We start from the raw sequence: 22,950 nt of genomic DNA on the forward strand, positions 1-22,950 counted from the left end.
GCTGACCACGCAGAAGAAGGTGGACTTCGTCCTGAAGGAGCTGCAGATAATGAGCGTGGTGGTGAGGAGGAGGAGGAGGAGGAGGAGGAGGAGGAGGAGGAGGAGGAGGAGGAGGAGGAGGAGGAGGAGGAGGAGGAGGAGGAGGAGGAGGAGGAGGAGGAGGAGGAGGAGGAGGAGGAGGAGGAGGAGGAGGAGGAGGAGGAGGAGGAGGAGATTAATCATCAGATCAGACAAACTTAAATATATTCTCCGTGGGGAAATTGAGTCGTCACGCCAGCAGCGACAAAGATATCAAACACACAGAGAGAGAGAGAGAGAGAGAGAGAGAGAGAGAGCTGTGAAGATAAAATAGATTGTTACAGCAAGAAGATCGCAAAAACATCAAGACTGAAGAATTATATTTCATCTAAAAGAATAACAATATATTGTTCAGAGCCTCTTCTTTGAGCAGATATTTTCATGTTGAGGCCGATGAAACAAGAAAACATAATCCAGCAGATCTGAGACACTGACTCAAGAAAGGAAACTATAAAAGTGCACAAATAAACCATCTTTATTTCTCTTGTTATCTCAAATCCCCGACCGTTGTGCACCTTTTCAGTGTCCGGCAGTGGGTAGCTGCTCTCTGTTGAGATGCCGTCTTTTGTTTTTTTCTGCAGGGGAGCGTTTGTCTGGGGTTTTCAGACCAGTGAGCGTGAAACAAACGTTCCATTAACAGATTCTTTCCTCGGATGTCCCTTACGCGCTCCGTTAGAGCAAATACGCAGAAATCCATCCCAGCAATCGACTTAAGTTTATCTCGTCACGGGCAGGACACACGTGTGCAGGTAGAGATGTGTGAATGACGGCTTCAGTCTCTGCATCTCGTGCGTACACACAGACTACAGGAGACCAGTCCAGCTGCACACACGGTGGTTTTATGACTGCAGCTCTGATCCTCTTTACTCACGGTTTGCTTATAATGTTGACAGTCAAGATCTCAAGTGTAAGATTATATTTCACGGAACACTGAGTTTAATGTTGGCTCACATGTAAATTGTAAATTAAAAAGGTTGAAGAGCTTCAAGACAATTAGGGTTGGACTCTTAGTTATTAGCGTAACCTGTTTCAGGTTTAATGTCATTATCATTTTATAGTTTATTAAGCAGGAGATGTGAATACCCAGAATACGTATGCATGCTATAGATTGACCAAAAATCAATTGTGAACTATTTTAACCATCAATCAAGCAAACCTTCACCTGCTCCTCCGATGACGGTTTATCTGCTTTTCTTAACTCTAGTTGGTCTTTTACAGCTTGTACAGTGCAATGACAATAAACATCACTCACTATCATAAAACCACAATGGTGTGTGTGTGTGTGTGTGTGTGTGTGTGTGTGTGTGTGTGTGTGTGTGTGTGTGTGTGTGTGTGTGTGTGTGTGTGTGTGTGTGTGTGTGTGTGTGTGTGTGTGTGTGTGTGTGTGTGTGTGTGTGTGTGTGTGTGTGTGTGTGTGCGCGCGCGACCGACCAACAGGCACTGCACGAGTGCACTGAAATACACCTCATACAACACGCAGCACAATCCATTGTGTTTACAGTACAATCGGCTAAAAATGGGTACAACTCTGGTTTGCTTATAGCAGCACTGAACCTTTGTTGTGAAGGATTTTCTATCTGATCTCAGTGGATTCTGTGCTCCAGGGCTGAAAGCCGACTGTCCACATTTAGATCTACAGTGTTAACGGTATCTTATAGTGATGCTCTGTGATACTCGTAGCTGTCTCGTCTTTGAGTGAATCTTTAAAGAAGCTCTGAGGCTTGACCGTTAATGTTTGAAAGCTTATTTGAGAAAACAAAAAAATGTAAAGCTCTTGAAGCGAAGTAGATATTTTTAGTGCCTGATTAGTCGTGTACTCCCGCAGTGCTTTTGACACATGCTGGGTTATGTAATACTTCAGATTCAGCTGTGATTAGGTCCCCAAAATCAGAAAAACACGACATGTGAAGACCTCACCCTGGCTTCTATAGCCGGCATTTTCCCTCAATTTTCTGTCATTTTATAAACTAAACGGTGAATCGATGAGCAGCAGAAAAATGGATAATGAAAAAGGAATTGTTGCCACAGAACGGCCAAAAAGGCGTCTACATAAAGGACACACGTCCTGTCCTATAATTGGATTCATTCGATCACATTTCCTGAATCCAAAGGCGCCGTAGAAGGACGTTATCCACGTTATTGGTCTAATCACAGATAAATCCTTCCAAATATCTTGGTGTGCGTCTACACTTGACTCCACTGAGGAGTGTTACATAACCCGGCGCGTGTGGAAAAAGTACCGGTTCAGTTTCTAACGATCCCGTCTGCGTTGAATGCAACACGGCTCCGGCTGCATGGTGTATCTCAGATCACCCAGCGGGCACGAACACCGCCATCCCTCTCTGAAAGCCACCCATGCAAAGAATGTAAGCCACTTGCGCTCCTACATGTTCCCCTGGAGCCACCACACGGGACGTGTAACGTCGGAGCTAAATAAGACACAAAGATTTTCGTCTGAATCACAAAGCCTGGGCTGGAGTTGGAAAGTGGTTTCCATCCATACTAATGGGATTGTGTAGATTTCCCCTGTTGGTCTAAATTCAATTCTGTTGGTCAGTTCCAGGTAATCTCTGGGCTTAAAGGTAGAGAAGAGGTAAAAACCTCATTTCTCTGCAATACAATTAGTTCTCAAACTGTCCAGTTGAGCCGTGACATGCTTAGCACGTCTTACTGCCATGTTATATTCCAGACTGGATCAATCAATCCAAGAAATGCAACAAAATCCCGCCGGAACAGTAATCCGGCCCACGTCCGTGAGAGATGGAGCTCTCTTTGTTTACTGCGACTGCAGCAGCGTGGCCGTTGATTGGAGATGGGACGGATAGAGCAAAGTGAAGCAACGCTGCTTTTACAGCCGCTCGGTCACTCCAGAGGGGAACTTATGTCGGCACAGATGAACTATCGCTGACATCATGCTTTCTGTTTGCGTCGCTGACATCCAGGTCAAAGTTGTGATTCCTGACAACAACAACAACAAAAAAACGAAGCTCTGAAAATCCGTTTCTGACATTGATTTTCACCAAATATCACATCAGTCTTCAGCTACAGACTTCCTGGTGATGAAGTTGTCTCTCAGCCTCTTTTGTTTTTTAACTCTGTGAAAACCTCGAGCAGTTTTAGGGCGTCACATTTTACTCGATGTCACCTCTCAATATACAAGCACCTCTATGGAAACAACACAATAATGGCGACAATCACTCAAAACTATCCTGCAGTATAACACAATTATGATGCCATAAAAAGAAAACATGCAAGTTCAATTTCTTTCATCATTTTAAAATGGAATCTATATATACAACATGCCCACAAGTGTTACCAATATTGGAAACAAATGTGGCTTCCTATGCCATAGCCGTTAAACTTGTACAACCTCTGGTCCCCTCCTCTCTGCTCTGTGTAAACAGCCTGCAGTTCAGCAGTCAAACTCTGCAGAGCGATGCATTATAAAGAGAACAATGTGTGGATGTTTTGACTTTGGCTTCCTGTCGTGTATTTGCAGTACAAGGCTTCAGTGACGCCGTGGGTGGGGCTCAGGAAAATCAACGTGTCGTACTGGTGCTGGGAGGACATGTCGCCCTTCACCAACACCACCCTGCAGTGGCTCCCCGGCGAGCCGAGCGACGCCGGCTTCTGCGGCTACCTGGCTGAGCCGGCGTCCAGCGGACTGAAAGCACAAACCTGCATCAACCCGGTGAACGGCAGCCTGTGTGAGCGGCCAGGTGGGTTCACAACACTCCGTGAAGGAGAATCCAGTCATGCACATTCGATGAAATATCGCTGACATCATGCTTTCTGTTTGTGTCGCTGACATCCGGGGCAACGGTGTGATTCCTGAGAAAAAACACAGCGATCAGAATCAGTTTTTGAAAGTTGAAAAGCAAAGAAAGTTCTTGGCTCCTAAGTTTGTTTTAAACTCTCTGAACCCCAATCAGCAGCAGTTTTACTCACTGCGTCCTCACTGCGTTCACTGCGTCCTCACTGAGTTCACTGCGTCCTCACTGCGTCCTCACTGCGTCCTCACTGCGTCCTCACTGCGTCCTCACTGCGTCCTCACTGCGTCCTCACTGCGTCCTCACTGCGTTCACTGCGTCCTCACTGCGTTCACTGCGTTCTCACTGCGTCCTCACTGCGTTCTCACTGCGTCCTCACTGCGTTCACTGCGTCCTCACTGCGTTCACTGCGTTCTCACTGCGTCCTCACTGCGTTCTCACTGCGTCCTCACTGCGTTCACTGCGTCCTCACTGCGTTCACTGCAATGTAGAAGTGCTGCACCTCTATGGAAACTACAGTCATTGTCAGAAGGAGAAAGAACTCAAAACCACATAATGCCAAAAGTCTTTCAAAAAGAATACATGGAAAGCATCGACTAAACATGGAATATATATATATATATATACACACACACACATTATATTTGCGTTAAATAGAAATATGGAATAGTTTGTTGGCAACAATTAATGTAAGATATAAGATAACATGCTGATTCATGTAAACTCACCTGAATACACAACAACATGCACAGGAACTGACAGGAAAATACACGCCAGACTTTATTTAAATAGTATAAATCTCATACAAAATCAACTGTATTGGCATCATTCCTTTCCTCCTCCCCATCAGAGCACACAGACAGTGACACGCCAGCATCAAACTAGTGATGTCGCTGTCAAATTTACAATCTGAAATTGCTGCCGTGAGTTGTTTGAGGTAAATGTCAGACTTTTATCCACAGACAGTCTCAGTTCAACGGTAATGAGGCAGAAAGGACCAAAGACATTCTAGGATCGATGCATGCGAACATGGTGACATCTTTGGCGTTATGTAGTCTGAGACGTTGTCAATCTATTTATTTTGTGTCCCGACCTCGTGAGACATTTAGATGCGGAATTTACTGTTTTTAAATCACCGTGCCCGACGATGCCCACGTCTGTCTGATCAGACCGCTATGAAGCTCTGATCCCAGCTGCTTTATATTAAAGAGGCCGTCAGCAGGTTTTAAAGACGACACCAACTGGCTCATCGGGGACGTCTAGTTTGAAAAACGTGGTCTAAAGACTAAAGAAATGATTTGAAGTGTAGCATCCAGTGTTTTGGGAGTTTTACTCGGGATATCTTTGCTTCTGCTGCACGTTCTTTTTTGAATGTGTCTCTTTCACATCATCCAACAGTTCAGTCCAGCACTTCCATAACGTTGGAGTACGTCTCTAACTGCAGATGTAACTGCTGCCAGCTGTGTGTTGCACAGATGCAGGCAGTGGATGGTGATCTTACACTGTTAAATAGCAGAGATATTCTAGACCAAGAGGAATTTGTGAATAGATTTGAGGTTCATTATATAACTTGTGATTAAAAAAACATCCAGAATTGTGATTGTATTTGAGGAACAACTTAGTTAAATCTGTTATTCATGTGTCTGCTCTCTGGATAGTGTCACATTCATCCTCCAAAGGGCTCGAGCAATAACGTCTTGTTCAAATTGTTCCCCAGCCAACCACAGCGCCAAGCAGTGCCGGACGCCGTGCGCCATGAGAGCCACCTGCAGCGAATGCACCAGCAGCAGCTCGGAGTGCATGTGGTGCAGCAACATGAAGCAGTGCGTGGACTCCAACGCCTACGTGGCCTCCTTCCCCTTCGGACAGTGCATGGAGTGGTACACCATGAACAGCTGTCCACGTAAGACGTCTCGCTCTCACGTATTCATTTACAGGTTTAATACGACAATCATCGGGAGTCTAGACACCTTCAATATATGCGCGGCTCTGAATATAGAGGCTGAATATCATTTCCCATTATTACATAAATAATACCACAAAACAATGTTTTTATGTCATTCAGTCTCCGTCATAAAAGGTGCAGAGTGACATTTACATTTATTAGAACACAGAATTAATAATAGAGAGACGCTGTAGAGAGGAAGGACACTGTCCTTCTGCAGTTATTAGGTTTGACATTGAGTGCGTCTTTATTAATAGTAAAGTTGCTCCTTTATAATTGACGGGAGGAGTTCATTGAGAACGAGGACTTCATGATGAGACGTCTGTTGTAATGTTCCTTCTAAGAGGCGTCTTCTAAAGAAACACGAGGTAAATAGTGACCGTGTTCAAGGAGCACTCCTAATAATTCATTTATCTTTGAGCCGGTGCAAAACTATGGAAGAGCATTAGGGCCAAGAAGGGCACAAGAAGAAGATAATATTTTTAGATTTTCTAGAATAAAGTAAAAATGTCGAGAATAAATTTGAACTTTCAGTATTTGCGCCGACTGTAGTAGTTTGATTTATTCTACGTTTATTGTCAACGTGTCAACTTTATTTCAACATTTTGAGAATAAAGTTTATTTTTATGTCAAGATTTTTACTTAATTCTCAACATTTCTCAGAATTTTTACAAGAAAAAAATCTGAAAGTTCAGCTTTAGCATCTCAAATGAATTCTCAAAATGCTAAATAAAAAGATCTTCCTCCGACGTCATTCCTTATGCCTGGCACTGATACTACTACACACAAAACAGTTCAGCTGAACATGCAGGCATGTCTTCATATGTGGAAGATAAAGTTTAAATAATAGATAAATATTTACTTAGTTTGAAACTAAGCTTTTCTTTTAAGGACATTCCTGTAATTAGTCCTAAATTACAGGAAACCTCGTTAGGGACATTAGGGGCCAGTAACACGAGGCATCGTGCTGAACATCTCGTTAGTAATCTATAATATCTTTTCATCAGCTGACTTGACTCATTGATGATGTCATACCTCAGTGTAACAACCTTTCTGCAGCATCGGCATATCTTGAGTGGAAACCCATTGATTATACTTTTAAGTGCGCACAAATCTTAACATGTATTTCTTATGCCAGTTAACCATATTTATTCCACTCTCTCACTCTCACTCACTCACTCACTCACGTGAACATGATGCAGCTTTCTACTTAAACCTCCGATTGAACTGCAACGGCTGCACGCATAACAAATCACGAGTCATTCATGGAGCGAGGAGAAGCTCGAGCACAAATCTGAAGTCCGCTCACGTGCAGTTAATTTACTCCACCACTTGAGCATATGTAGCCATCTTAATCAGACTTTAAAGAAAAGACCCCAAAATGGCAACAGTTTAAATCCCGGTGGCTCTCTGGAGCGCAGCGTCTTTTAAATGTTTGGGCCGTTAAACCGCATTAAACCGGCAGCCCCTGCAGTTGATGAGATGATGATTAATAATCTGGTTCCATAGTTTGATAACTTAGTCTCCGGCTGGTGCTTTGTTTTGTGTACAGTGCAGAAGAGAACAATTTTCATTTATTTAACCTGGCAGGTCAATTAAATACAAGTTGTAGCTTACAGCCATTTGCAGGGAAAGCCCTCGAGGGCGGAGAGGTCGGAATTTAAATACGGGCAGAGGATCAGGAATGAGCTAGATTAACTGTTGAGCCTTGCAGAGGTGTTGTGGGTGTTATTAATTTAAACTTCGGGACCTTATTTACAAACTTACTCACCACTAATGCTGTAGGGCAATCATTTCTGAATGGACCCCTTTAGTTTCCTGACGGTTCTAGATATCTCTGGTTGTCGTGTGCTCTGCTGCAGCGGAGAACTGCTCCGGCTACAGGACGTGTGGCCAGTGCCTGGACCAGCCCGGCTGCGGTTGGTGCACCGACCCCAGCAACACGGGCAGAGGGCAGTGCATCGAGGGCTCGTACCGCGGGCCCTTCCAGACCTCGGTCCCGGCCCCGTCCACCCTGCCCGGCCTGCCCGCCAGCCCGCAGCCCGCCCTCAACGCCAGCATGTGCCCCAGCGAGGCCAAGTACAACTGGTCCTTCATCCACTGCCCAGGTAACCGCTTATCAACACTCACTTCTGTAACAGCATTGTGTAAATGTTACTGAACTTAAAGGGAAGTCAGTTCACTTGTCATTTGGAAGAACAAAGGGGAAAACTGTTTATTTTATCGCTTCTGTTCTTTTTTTTTTTTTTTTTAATGAATATCATTTTCAAAGGGATACTCCAAGATACATATATTTTGGTATATTTAGCAAGTGAGAAACTCTTTGAGATCCTTCTGATATACACGGTGAAGACTCAACCAGGCCCTGAACCCCAGAACATAACTGGACACATGTAGCAAACTAAACCAAATAAACAACGTATAGAACTGAAGAGCGTCGGTCTTCCCTCTGAACGCCCGTCTCTCTTAGGCTCCACATGTCCAGTTTGTAATGAACCTTCTGATCCAAACGTAACGATATACAACCATTGTCTCAGGCTCCTCCATGTATATAATCATAAAACTACTCGCCCTATAATAACAATAATATCTGAAAAAGTGTTCCTGTTTTATCCCGTTCATTACGATCCAGACTAACAGAAGTAGAAGCCAACGACCTGCAGTTGTTATTGTGACTCCTCTCACATCCACAGACCTGTGCAGTACATCTCGACAGATAAAGCTGGCAGTCATAGAGGAAATCAAAGTAACTCTATTTGTCACACGAGGACTTCATGTGCAGCACCGACAGACACTTCAGATCCCAGACTTCATTCCACGTTCTCTACTCGCATATTAACATCCATCTTCACTCATGTGTGGGCCTGGGGCTGTTTATTCAAAAAAAAGTTAAAAGTTGTTGTTTTTCCCGGTGATGTTCATGCAGTGTGGGCTTTGTTTACTCTCCGACAGCCTGTCAGTGCAACGGTCACAGCCAGTGTGTCAACCAGAGCGTGTGCGAGAAGTGCGAGGACCTGACGACCGGCCGACACTGCGAGAGCTGCATCTCCGGCTTCTACGGAGATCCGACCAACGGGGGCAGCTGCCAGCGTGAGTATCCGCTCCGTCCGCCACTCAGTAAAGCGGCCCGGTCTGCGCACGGCTTCATTTAACTCCTCGGTGTTTTTACAGTTTCATGTCTGCCGTTTTGTCTGATCCCCGGCTGCACGGTGAAGCGCTCCCGCGGGGATGTTACAGATGTTCTCTACGGCTCTGCAGCTAATGCTGACAGTCGGTCAATCAGAAAACAAATCAATCGTCCATTCCTTCAACAGCTTAATCGAGCTTACCAATATACACACAGACACTCTGTGTTTCTCTTTTTGTCGGGATGCTCTAATTCCATGTGTCCCTTTGGAATATGTGTATATTTATATTGACTTAGTTCTACATCAGTGACAGCCATAAACCAGCCTCTCTGCATATCTTCATCTTGTCAGTATTATGCACTCGTTGTTGATGCTTCTTATTTCCTGCTTGCAGCGACGCATCCCCCCCCAGGGACATTAAAGACATGTTTTACATCACTTTGACTCAGCAGCCGTTAATGAGCGTGAGCAAAAAGTGCACAAAAAGAAGATGAAATCCTAGTATGGCTTGTTGTTCCACCAGCTCTCCCCCACGTTGGTCCACAGATTTCCTTCATCATTTGCAGCTGTTTGTACCGAGAGGCTCAGTGATCTTTAATGCAAAGGACGGCTCACATTTATACAGGTGTGATGGTCCTCAAAATCACCAAACCTAATGGACGTTTGGCATCTGTTCACGGACACAGAAAGTGTCTCTTGGGTCACCTCGGATGGGTCGGGAGCCGGAGCTCCTGTGGGAGATGCAGCTTTAAAGCTAAACTTCTGGATTTATTACCTTCTTGTCCTTTCCTTGGAGAATGAGACACTTGACCCCGATGAGACAGTCAGGAAAAGCAGAGTTGCCATCGAACTTTTCATAACTGTGTCAAACTTCATGTAAGACAGGAAAAGCTGGTATTTAGTAAAAACACAAGTACAATGTGATATAATATACAAGGAACATGTGGACAGAAGCGTTAGTGTTTATAAGCACAAGAGTCTCGCTTTACTGCATTTATACACAACATATAAAAGACATTTAAAAAAAGGAGCTCACATTCATGTTACATAAGAGTCAATCTATCAACGTCATTGAATGTGTGTTAATAAACATGTGGTGGTATTTCTTCACTTACTGATGCACTTAAAGTTTGATGTCTCATGTCTTCTGTTCAGCCTGCAAGTGTAACGGCCACGCCAGCATATGCAACCCCAACAACGGCAAGTGCTTCTGCACCACCAAGGGCATCAAAGGAGACCGCTGCCACCTGTGAGTCTGTCCTCGTCTGTCCTCGTCTGTCCTCATCTGTCTTCGTCTGTCCTGCCTCGGAAAATGTTTTAACCCTCTGAACCTCGAGCAGTTCATGGATGTTTTGTTGTTGTTGTTCTTTGCTCATATTACATTTTACTTGCTGTTGCCTCCTTTTTCTCTGCAATATACATTCTAGAAGCAGGACATCCTGATGAGCGTTTCAAAGTTAAAGCCCTTCAAAATCTCATTCATGAGCTAACTTCATGAGACAATTTGTCTGATTTCAGAAGAGATTTTAGAGGAAAAGGTGCATAGTTACAGAATAATTTCACTCCAGGTTAATAGCAGAACACCTCAAGGTGTCACTCAGACAGAACCAGCACATTCTGATGTAGCATTTCAAAATTAAAGCCCTTCTCATTTAAAAATTGGAAAAAATTGAATCTATACATCGAAGATTTCTCCAAGTGCGCACAAGTGTTACCGATATGAGGGGGGGGGGGGGGGGGAATCAGGCTCTCGCATGCTCTACATATAAAACAAAGTATTTACGTTGTCACCGCCCCTCTCTTCCTCTCCTCTGTGTGAACAGCCTGCAGTTCAGCTGAACTTTCACAGCATGTTTGTCATGTGACTGTTGGTCTCAGCTGAGCCAACGTTGGATCACCAGTTGCACTGAGGGCCCGAAATGTAATGTTTTTTACAGGATCTGGTTTGAACAAACGGTTTATTTTTGCCGAAATTTGAAATGAGACATTTAGAATAAAGCAATTTTGATTAAAAAAAATTAAAAAAATTTAAGCTTAGATTTATTTATTTTTCCTGATTTATTTGTTGTCTGAAATTTCTGTTTCTACAGTTTCTGGCTCTTGTAAATGGCGTAACTCTGGCCATGTTCTTTAAGGAACTTGCCACATGTGTGTGGGTTGTGTGGTTCAGAGGAGTTTCTATTAACTCTGGAACTTTACTTGTGTTTTTACACAAGCCTCTAGGCTGCCTAAACTCGTGTTCTGTGTGAACTTCATTGAAATGAATTTGTATTTGCACACGTTTTCAAAAAACTCAACTCTTTTTGTTATGTGCCAAAAAGAAAAACACTTTAAATTCAAGGATTTTGATTAGAAACGTAAATTTACAAAAACCTTTAAGCGAACATGCTAATATGTTTTAAGACTCGGTGCCTCTCTTCTTCTGGCGTCCAGTAATAGCAGCTGTTCATTAGTGCTCGCAGCACTAATCTCAACTCTGGCCTTCATTACCATCGGGCCCCCAAAGCCCATTAAATACTTGAGATACAACTTTCACAAACCATCAGTATGAAGATGAGGCTACTTTCTGTGGTGTCTGTTAGTGATGTCTGTCAGCTTCACTCTCTTTCTTCTTGATCTGCTTCTCTTTGTGACTGAAGCAGAACACTAACACCTCTCCCACTATCAGCAGTTAAATCCTCCTAATTTGCCTGTTTTCTTCCCTCTCTTCTTCTCTCCCGTGTTTGCTGTCTTCCCCTCGTGTTACGCCTCACTTCCCTTCACCTGTCGGCCGCCTCCTTCTTTCAGGTGTGAGGTCGAGAATCGCTACCAAGGCAACCCCCTCAAAGGAACATGCTACTGTAAGTGGAAATCCAATTATCGACGTGCGTGTGCGTGTGCGTGCGCGTGTGCGTGTGCGTGTGTGTGTTAACCACTGAGGCCTTCCTCTTCCCCACTTGTTCAGGTCGATGCTGAGACTCTTAAATCAAAGCAGGTCTCAAGTAGTTTGATGTTTAAAGGGAAAACCGCCCGAGGAGGCACAGCGCTTCTTAAAACAAGTCGCAGGTGAAAAGAATCGACAGTGAGACGCACATGAAAGTGTTTTTCCGAAGAATGCAGTGAAGCTTCCTCGTTCTTCCCCGGTGTGATGACGGAGACTGCAGCGCTCCACGCTCTGCAGATTAGTCTCCTGTCAGTGTTGTTCCTGTCAACTATGATTACGTGCTGTGGAATATGATAATGTAGACACCGTGGGATTCTAACTAACTCTGTCCTCCATGGCACATAAACACTTATTCCTCATTATTTTATAATTTAATAATGTTTTTTTGAAGCGTACAGAAGGAGCTACAAATAATGGTCAACCTGGCGGAGTCGACAAAAACACAAAGCTGTCGAACTAAATGGGTCAACCCGTGTCGTCCGCTGCTGTTTAGTAACCTGCTTTTCTGACGTGCGTCTAGCAGTTTAAATCAATTACATTTGATTTATGTTTAGCGCTGACACGATCTGATGACTAATCAGTCAGCTGATTGTCAGAAAATGAATCTTGGATAGTTCCAGCATCTCAAATAAAAGGATCTTAGATTTGATTGTAATCTGTAATCAATAGTAACTTGAGCTAAACTTCAAACTTCAAACATTCTTTGGGTCCGGCTCGGGCCGATGTGAGGCTTCGGCTGCTTATCTCTGTTTTTTAAATTACTAGTGCGGTTCCTGTTCTCCGGATTGCTTGGCCGGTGGTATTGCTGCTTGCAGCTTTTCACAAGAACCACTAATCCAGACAACTTCACACTCGACCCTGCGCTTCCTTGAGTCCTTCGCGATACACCAGCCGAGTGTGAGGTCCATCGGATGAACGATTGTCGAGAGAATCAGAGGACAGACGGAGAAACACTCCCTCCGCCTCAGTTCGATTGTAAATTGAATTTTCGGGGGATTTTGACTGTTGGTCGGATGAAAGGAGACCGTTGATGACTCAGCTCTGGGATCCTGTTGAAACCAACATTCAATATTAGCTTCTGCTGCTTCATAGGTCTTTAATGTAAATGATCAGTTCCCATGAATAATATAAGTCATTTAGTATTTCACAGATTGTATCTTTTAATATTTTACTCATATTTTACTAATATTCTTTGATTAATTTCCAAATTTGTAATCTTGTGATCTTGACTTTCATGAGGTTGAATTCTGATACTTAATGTTACCGATCAAACAATCAATCAATAGTAAAAAATAATCATCGGTTACAAGTAAACTGTTTGAATTGTGTTTAATGGAGAACCCCAAAACAAAGAGCAGGAGACAGGAAGAGACCTGACGGAGTAGTGAGTGAGAGCAGACGTGTTCACACTACATATCTAGTGTCATTCTGGTAAATCTTTGTTTTTGCAGTATTGTGAATATTGTTGAACGTAAACCTGTGACGGCAATAATAAACTCTCGTTGAGTTGAAATGTGTCTTGGTGGCATGAGAAGATTTCACGAGAGGCTGGAATAAAAAGTGGACAGAAAAGTTTGAAAGAAGTGAAAATAATTTGGGTGGAGTTAGACTTTCTACACGTCATCATGGTTGTTGTGACGGTGACCTCCAGCTGTTGTTTAATGCAGGCTCGCTCACAGCCTCGTGACCTTCATCACAGAAGCAGTAAATGTTCAGGTGTAAATGTTCAAAGTCAATCAATTTCTAAAAAAGAATGAAAAAGGATTCTGGGTCATTTTCCGCCCCGAGCGCTGTGTGAAAACATGTTCTTGTGTGACTTTCAAACTAATCGAGCTCTTCTTCTTCTTTTCTAATCCCCTCCACGCTCTCCCACACTTCAAACAGACACGCTCCTCATCGACTACCAGTTCACCTTCAGCCTGTCGCAGGAGGACGACCGCTACTACACCGCCATCAACTTCGTGGCCACACCTGAGGAGGTATGTCTCCGACGGCGAACGCCCCGCCGCCGCAGCAGCTGTCACTGTTATTGGGATTAAAGATTGCAAAGCCGGTACAGGATGGCGACGATGATTTTCTCTCACCTCGACACTTCTCCTGTTGTTTCTTCACCAATTCAGTAATGATGATAACAGAGATTATGACATAATAGTAATAATAAGAAAGTCTTAAGAGAGGCCGGTGCTCAAGAACTAATATAAAATGTTGCTCTCCTGTAAACTAAATGTACAAAAGGACACCGGCCCCGTCTTCTGCTTCGTGACGATTCACTCTCCAGCGAATGCAAGAGGATTTTTAATGGTTTATTTAACTCGAGTACACAGAAAGTCCCAATCTACATCCACAATAACCACGAGCTCCGCATTAAAGACGACGCTTAGAAGTGGCAGAGAGATTTTAACTCCAGTGTAAAATCAAGCAGCGACCGTAATGATGGGAGTACTTCCCCTGTTGGCGCCGTTACAACCCAGTTAAAAGAATATAAACAGTAACAACAAACTGTTACGTTTTATTACAGTATATCAACATGGTATCTTTATTAAGATGGGAAAGTCCTTTGAGACTGAGATCTCATTTTTACAGTACATAAAAAGGTATAACCGCATAATTAAACTTAACATCTTTATTAGAATATAACAAGCTACTAAAGAACAGTCATTTACAATATAGCACTGGCCAAAAGAAGCATGACTTACAATAATATAAGAACACGTTATAGATGGTAAAAAAGAGAAAATAATAAAATAAATGCTTCAACTACACTCATCACACAGATGTTTTCCCTCTAAGTGGAAGCTGGTCCGGTCCTGTTTACGCGGCTGCAGCATCTGGAGACGAAACTGCAACACGAGGATCTGATTAAATATTGCAGATGGTGTCGTCGTCCCCCCCCCCCAACAACAAGTACCAGTTTAAGAGCTGTAATCCCGTTGTGCTTTTTAAGTCACAAGAAATAGCATTTTGATTATGTGTCGCTTCTGTGACTTCATGTATATTATCCTGTAGAAACGTGACTCACCTCAAGCTTCCTGCATGAGGATGTAGTGTGATGTTCAGCAGGTATTAGTGAGCCGGGATGCTGCAGAATTAGTCAAAACAACAATGTATAAATTATACAAATGTAATAACAAATATTCAGAGCATCTTTACTCAGTCATCTCTAAATGTATTTAAATGATAATTAACAAGCGCTGCCTGTCAGCCAGTAAAGTAAACATCTCAACACCCACTTGAGGTTATCACAGCAGATATCGCTGAACAACTCCGTCTTTTAATGCATTTCATCGTCATCATCGACTCCTGTTCAAACATTTGTTTTGCTAATGCAGCTTCCATTAGCAGTGCAGACTATTTGTACAGGTGTGTGTGTGTGTGTGTGTGTGTGTGTGTGTGTGTGTGTGTGTGTGTGTGTGTGTGTGTGTGTGTGTGTGTGTGTGTGTGTGTGTGTGTGTGTGTGTGTGTGTGTGTGTGTGTGTGTGTGTGTGTGTGTGTGTGTGTGTGTGTGTGTGTGTGTGTGTGGGTGGGTGGGTGGGTGGGTGGGTGGGTGGGTGTGCGGGGGTGCTCTGCATTTACTGTAAAGCAAAGAGGCCTTTTGATCTAGAAACACAATTTGTACATGTTTTTAGTGTTCTGATTCATCCTTCTTTGCACATTGATATGATAGACCATAATAACACCGATGATGATGATGATGATTGCCTCCCTTCTGTGTCTTCTCTCCCTCCTCAGCCAAACCGGGATCTAGACATGTTCATAAACGCCTCAAAGAACTTTAACCTGAACATAACCTGGGCCTCGAGCTTCACCGGTAGGTCTCTGTGCATCACCCAAGACAATAAGAGCACAACAGATCACCCCCAAGACAATAAGAGCACAACAGATCACCCCCAAGACAATAAGAGCACAACAGATCACCCCCAAGACAATAAGAGCACAACAGATCACCCCCAAGACAATAAGAGCACAACAGATCACCCCCAAGACAATAAGAGCACAACAGATCACCCCCAAGACAATAAGAGCACAACAGATCACCCCCAAGACAATAAGAGCACAACAGATCACCCCCAAGACAATAAGAGATTTACTGTCGGTTTGGCAAAAACAGCAGTTTGAAGATGTCTCAATCATCTCAATAATTTGCCGAAAAAGATAATCAGCAGATTAACTGATAATTAAAATGTGGTTGCGGCTGAACACTTAATTCAGGTGGCAGCTCTCACATGGACAGGTGCTGCGAGGAACGGTTCAGATCAGATTCAGCATTAATGAAGGAGGGACGGTTAAACTCAGGCGCTCATTACTTCTCCTCCTGTCATTTAATCATTGGAGAACATGTTTGGTATCCTAACGTGGGGTTATCATATACAGAGAGTGCTGTCATCTTCCATGTGTTCATCTCTTAGAGATGAACAATAAGCTGATGGTTGTAGTTTAAGTTCATCTTCTCTTGAGTTTAAATGAGACGGATATAAACCAGGCAGCTCGTTTTAGTCTTAGTCGATTAAGATTTTTTAAAAGTCAATTTGTCGTTTTTTTTAATGCTTTTTTCTCTACTAACGGGGTGAGTAATTGATAAACATGATTACTCTGCGGGGGAAGTATTCCTTTAATTTGTAAATCTCTAAAAAGTCGATCACAAGCTCCTCATTCGTCTGCCTTCACCTTGTGGCCTTATCCTGTTAGCTTTGTTATCATCGCCCTCATGTTTCCCCCATCCTCCTGTCCACCTCTTCACATTCTTAACTCTCGTTTCCCCTCTCCGTCCTTCTTCTTCTCTTCCTCTCTCTGTCACTCAGCAGGCACACAGAGCGGGGAGGAGATCCCCATCGTCTCCCGGAGCAACATCAAGGAGTTCAAAGACAGCTTCTCCAACGAGAACTTTGATTTCCGCAACAGCCCAAACATAACCTTCTTCGTCTATGTCAGCAACTTCACGTGGCCCATTAAGATTCAAGTAAGCTTCGCCAGTCCAGCTCATTCAGTTTGATTTGACGTCAGAACCATTTTGTGCTTCAGTACAATCAATTGTCATTTTCGTCAAGCTACGCTACTTATGATTTAATGCTTCGCTAAGATAAATGCACATGCTTTCATAAGTGAGGAAACAAGACTATTGCAATGCATTTTAAAGCACATCCTGCTCAAATTCTGATCGTTACCGTCCAGCTATCATAATTCACCGTGATTTAAAATGTAGGTCTAAACTAGTGCTGGGCGGTAGGACCAAAAATGTGTATCACGGTATTTTGTAAGATGCTGGTGGTTTCACGGTATATCACGGTATTTTTTTTTTTCCGCGTTAACGTATTAATTAGTTAACACCGAAAACTAACACAAGAACCCGCCAGCAAGCGGCGAACAGCTGTTTGTGTGGCGTGTCTTCCGTCACTTCCTGTTTCCTTCACTTCCTGTTTCCTTCACCTACATTCCCCTGGGTCCTAAGTCCCTCCATGTACAGCTTCTTATCACCCTCTATGTACCAACGTACATTAAATGCCACACATATTACGGTAATCAGCGTTGCATATGTGTCTAACCAAAATACCCAAAGAAGCATCCGAGGACAATCGCATACACTCTTCGTATTCCAACACATGTTTCCGGCTGAGGTGATGGAGTAAATTGCTAGTGTTGCCACCAGAGGCAATAACAGCAGCTCGACAAACTTTACATTATATCGTCTTTTGATCTACGTTGGATTTTTAAAAACCCAAAAACCTCCAAACAGCAGACACAGCTCCTCTCTTGGGCACAAATTGTATCGGTGCATCTCCGGTCTCTCTCTGCTCCTCCTGCATCGCTCTGTTCTGTTCTTTAATGTAGCGACGGAGCTTCTTCTAGCTGTTAGCAGACTGTTGTGCTAGCGGGCTAGCTAGCTAGCGAGTTGTACCCAGCATGCCGTTCGGTGGTGCAATCTTATAAATGTACAATTGTTAGTGTCACAAACTGTTGTGTCGTGGTGTTTTGTTGTTAAAGAGCGTTAGTTGTGGGTTATTAATTGTTGTTATAAAGTTATAACCATGACTAGGGTTCCCTCTCAATACACTTAAGACAACTAGCTCCGACCGCAGCGCACTTAGCGGCAAACACTATATATTCTGCTGCCTGTTGAAGAGCGACAGCAGTTGTTTCGGCTGTGCACCGGTATGACGGTGTGTGAAAAATTTATATCTTACGAGAAATTTAAACCGGTATACCGGTTCCGCCCAGCACTAGTCTAAACCACCGAAAACGCTGCACGCTGGGATAAATGTATTTATAGAAAAAAATAAATACAATTTAGTGTACTGAAATCCACAACAGAGGAGTCTTTGTGCTGCTTTAGATTCACCTCAACTGGCCAGGTTTAATTCTGACTGACAGAAAGACACATGCAGCTGTGACATCTGAGGTTTAGCATCCACTGACGGTATCGTGTTGATTCAGGGGAGGAAAGACGACCGGTTCAATATGATGCTTGAAATCTATAAATGGGAGGCTTTGTGCTTTGACAACATGGGTGATGACTGGAATGAATGTGAATGAGATGTTACAGAAAAGGAAACTCACCATTACATGAACGTAAAAGAGAGAAATGTGAGAATCGATTTTCCTGGATTTATTATTTATTCATAGAGTCCAACAGTTTTAAAAGTCGCGCATTATTCAGGGCTGCTAATGTGGATATTTAGTCAGGTTCAGCTTTTAAAGCCAAGTCATGTTGCTGCTTCATGTGATGCACATAAACATTTCAGGAGCAGCATGACTTACAAACTTAAACAGGCCATGCTGTTAATGTCTTAATACTCACCGACTGCAGCGGCGCTAATTATGCTGAGAATATGCATTCATGCACTTTGAATAAAAGCATCTACAAAATTGCACATCAGGCCTCCTAATGTGCTTTCCTGGTCAGGGTTGTGCCCCATTCGGCTTCTGCGTATGTGTGCAAATAAATAAACGCTTACGTGCATGCTTGTTGCCCCACATATTTTTCAAATCAAAGTGCCACAAAACTCGCGGTCACTTTTCACAAGACACTTTTCTACTCGATAAAGGGAAACGTTGGCCGGTTAAAATGGCAGAATGTAAACTGAATAAGGCTCAGTGTCTGCGTACCGAAGCTGTATCATATGTGCAGCCGAGCTACAATCACAGCTGCAACCCGGGTGAAACGCAGACACGTGGCTCACTGATGGAGAGAAAACTGTCCCTCAATAAACCGTTCTTACTGTACACCGAAGGCAAAGTCGTGATGTCGTGTGTGTAATGCCTGTAATATGTAATTATATATTAATATGTAAGTGCTCATACGTGGTCATTCTGTGTTGTGTGAACATATACCATGGTCACAGAAGATAGCAGGTGTCCATAACATACAACATAATCATACAGCTGCACACCTCGGGATATTGTTCTGGGCTTGTTATTATTGAATTTAGTAATCAATATTCTACGCTCAGCTGCCAGTTTATTCGGTACACTTAGCTAAACTTCCCCAACCCCATTTAAATCAACATGTGTATTCCAGATACCTCTCAGTTTAATGGAGTATTCAACGCCACAAACTACAGCCTCCAGAATGACCATTAAGTTCTCTCTAAAGCTGTGTCAACAAAAAAAAGTAGAAAATAATTGTTCTCATGTTTTATTCTGTTCTGGGACAGAATATTACAAATCAATGTAACGTGTAAACCAACGGGCTTTTAGCTATGGAAATGAAACCAGTTTCATCTTTTCTTTTTTGGGATATCTTTTGGGCCATTTGTGTTTTATTATATAGTGTTAGGTTGGAGAGAGAGAGAGAGAGGAAGGGCAGGAGAGACAGACAGACAGAGAGAGAGAGAGAGAGGAAGGGCAGGAGAGAGAGAGAGACAGACAGACAGATGGAGACTAAATAGTAAATATGAAGAAAACTAATGTCATGATTTTTCAAAAACAAATCCCAGTCAGGAAAACAAATCCCAGTTTATCATAAACACCAACATGGTTGAACATAGTATGAGTTATAGCTACCTTGGTATAACCATAACAGCATCAGGGAGTTTCAACATGGCAGTGAATGCACGAAAAGAAAAAGCTCCAAGAGCTCTAAATGCAATTAAGAGAACGTTTTATAATTTTATAATCCCAATTAAAATCTGGCTCAAAATCTTTAACAGTGTCATCCAGCCCATTGCGTTGTATGGTGGTGAAGTATGGGGTCCACTCAGTCATCATACTTCATCACAGTTATACCCGCTGGACAAATCTCTACACGCAGAATTTTGCAGATACATTTTACACAGAAACACACCAACAGATGCATGTAGAGCAGAACTAGATACAAACTGATCATTAACATTCTAAAGAGAGCACTCACATTCTTCAATCACCTTAAATCCAGCCCCCCAGACACCCTCCAAACCCAAGACCTGAGCCCAGAGAAGAGTCCCCTATGTCAGCTGGTGCTGAGACGAACTGCCTCCTCTCAGACACATGGGGACCAGTCTCTCAACAACACTGCTCTCCAAACACCAACCAGAGTAAAACACATCATAACGAGATGTAAAGAAACTATCTGGAGCACTGGAGAGAAGAAACTAAAAGACAAAGTAGATCAGAATGTTATCTGATGAATGGTCAGAGTATCTCTCTACTGCCAGAGATAGAAAGCAGAGAGAGATCCTCACCGAGTACACACAGAGAGAGAGAGAGATCCTCACCGAGTACACACAGAGAGAGAGAGAGATCCTCACCGAGTACACACAGAGAGAGAGAGAGATCCTCACCGAGTACACACAGAGAGAGAGACTCACCGAGTACACACAGAGAGAGAGAGAGATCCTCACCGAGTACACACAGAGAGAGAGAGAGATCCTCACCGAGTACACACAGAGAGAGAGAGAGATCCTCACCGAGTACACACAGAGAGAGAGAGAGATCCTCACCGAGTACACACAGAGAGAGAGAGAGATCCTCACCGAGTACACACAGAGAGAGAGAGAGATCCTCACCGAGTACACACACAGAGAGAGAGACTCACCGAGTACACACAGAGAGAGAGAGAGATCCTCACCGAGTACACACAGAGAGAGATCCTCACCGAGTACACACAGAGAGAGATCCTCACCGAGTACACACAGAGAGAGATCCTCACCGAGTACACACAGAGAGAGAGAGAGATCCTCACCGAGTACACACAGAGAGAGATCCTCACCGAGTACACACAGAGAGAGAGACTCACCGAGTACACACAGAGAGAGATCCTCACCGAGTACACACAGAGAGAGAGACTCACCGAGTACACACAGAGAGAGAGACTCACCGAGTACACACAGAGAGAGAGACTCACCGAGTACACACACAGAGAGAGAGAGAGACTCACCGAGTACACACAGAGAGAGAGAGAGAGACTCACCGAGTACACACAGAGAGAGAGAGAGAGACTCACCGAGTACACACAGAGAGAGAGAGAGAGACTCACCGAGTACACACAGAGAGAGAGAGAGATCCTCACCGAGTACACACAGAGAGAGAGAGAGAGACTCACCGAGTACACACACAGAGAGAGAGAGATCCTCACCGAGTACACACACAGAGAGAGAGAGAGACTCACCGAGTACACACAGAGAGAGAGAGAGATCCTCACCGAGTACACACACAGAGAGAGAGAGAGACTCACCGAGTACACACAGAGAGAGAGAGAGACTCACCGAGTACACACACAGAGAGAGAGAGAGACTCACCGAGTACACACAGAGAGAGAGAGAGACTCACCGAGTACACACAGAGAGAGAGAGATCCTCACCGAGTACACACAGAGAGAGAGAGACTCACCGAGTACACACAGAGAGAGAGAGAGACTCACCGAGTACACACAGAGAGAGAGAGATCCTCACCGAGTACACACAGAGAGAGAGAGAGAGAGACTCACCGAGTACACACAGAGAGAGAGAGAGAGATCCTCACCGAGTACACACAGAGAGAGAGAGAGAGAGACTCACCGAGTACACACAGAGAGAGAGAGAGAGATCCTCACCGAGTACACACAGAGAGAGAGACTCACCGAGTACACACAGAGAGAGAGAGAGAGATCCTCACCGAGTACACACAGAGAGAGATCCTCACCGAGTACACACAGAGAGAGATCCTCACCGAGTACACACAGAGAGAGATCCTCACCGAGTACACACAGAGAGAGAGACTCACCGAGTACACACAGAGAGAGAGACTCACCGAGTACACACAGAGAGAGAGACTCACCGAGTACACACACAGAGAGAGAGAGACTCACCGAGTACACACAGAGAGAGAGAGAGAGACTCACCGAGTACACACAGAGAGAGAGAGAGACTCACCGAGTACACACAGAGAGAGAGAGAGAGACTCACCGAGTACACACAGAGAGAGAGACTCACCGAGTACACACAGAGAGAGAGAGAGACTCACCGAGTACACACAGAGAGAGAGAGAGAGACTCACCGAGTACACACAGAGAGAGAGAGAGACTCACCGAGTACACACAGAGAGAGAGACTCACCGAGTACACACAGAGAGAGAGACTCACCGAGTACACACAGAGAGAGAGACTCACCGAGTACACACACAGAGAGAGAGAGACTCACCGAGTACACACAGAGAGAGAGAGAGAGACTCACCGAGTACACACAGAGAGAGAGAGAGACTCACCGAGTACACACAGAGAGAGAGAGAGAGACTCACCGAGTACACACAGAGAGAGAGACTCACCGAGTACACACAGAGAGAGAGAGAGACTCACCGAGTACACACAGAGAGAGAGAGAGAGACTCACCGAGTACACACAGAGAGAGAGAGAGACTCACCGAGTACACAGAGAGAGAGAGAGAGACTCACCGAGTACACACAGAGAGAGAGACTCACCGAGTACACACAGAGAGAGAGAGAGACTCACCGAGTACACACAGAGAGAGAGAGAGACTCACCGAGTACACACAGAGAGAGAGAGAGACTCACCGAGTACAGGCTTAGTGACCACAAACTGGACATCTAAAGGAAGACACTAAACATTCTGTCAACCAAGAGAGAACAGAATATGTAGTCACTGTGGGACAGGTGGGGCTGAGACAGAGATGCACTTCCTCCTAACATGCGGAACATTCA

At 44.0% G+C, this 22,950-nt stretch overlaps 1 protein-coding gene across 10 annotated transcripts in view; it reads left to right on the plus strand.

Annotated features, from left to right (window-relative positions):
* Positions 1–22,950, plus strand: part of atrn (attractin) — a 135,705-nt gene that overhangs the window by 39,089 nt on the left and 73,666 nt on the right. For 8 of the 10 annotated variants that reach the window (XR_012958963.1, XR_012958962.1, XM_076107392.1 and 5 more), the window contains exons 15-24: positions 1–61; positions 3,578–3,797; positions 5,566–5,751; positions 7,656–7,901; positions 8,746–8,883; positions 10,077–10,170; positions 11,709–11,761; positions 13,729–13,823; positions 15,574–15,652; positions 16,644–16,801. The exon at positions 1–61 is cut by the window's left edge and continues 121 nt beyond it. Coding sequence is in view for 8 of the 10 variants with exons in the window: in XM_076107392.1 (XP_075963507.1) it covers positions 1–61; positions 3,578–3,797; positions 5,566–5,751; positions 7,656–7,901; positions 8,746–8,883; positions 10,077–10,170; positions 11,709–11,761; positions 13,729–13,823; positions 15,574–15,652; positions 16,644–16,801 (1,330 nt within the window). In the remaining 2 variants the exon portion in view is untranslated. Of the gene's footprint in view, positions 62–3,577; positions 3,798–5,565; positions 5,752–7,655; positions 7,902–8,745; positions 8,884–10,076; positions 10,171–11,708; positions 11,762–13,728; positions 13,824–15,573; positions 15,653–16,643; positions 16,802–20,212; positions 20,520–22,950 lie in introns of those variants that run through there. The other 2 variants (XM_076107395.1, XM_076107393.1) reach the window with 2 other exon arrangements.

This window comes from Anarhichas minor, unplaced genomic scaffold (genome assembly GCF_050575085.1).
Source record: "Anarhichas minor isolate MPS153535 unplaced genomic scaffold, ASM5057508v1 ptg000038l, whole genome shotgun sequence".
NCBI classification, from domain to species: Eukaryota; Metazoa; Chordata; class Actinopteri; order Perciformes; family Anarhichadidae; genus Anarhichas; species Anarhichas minor.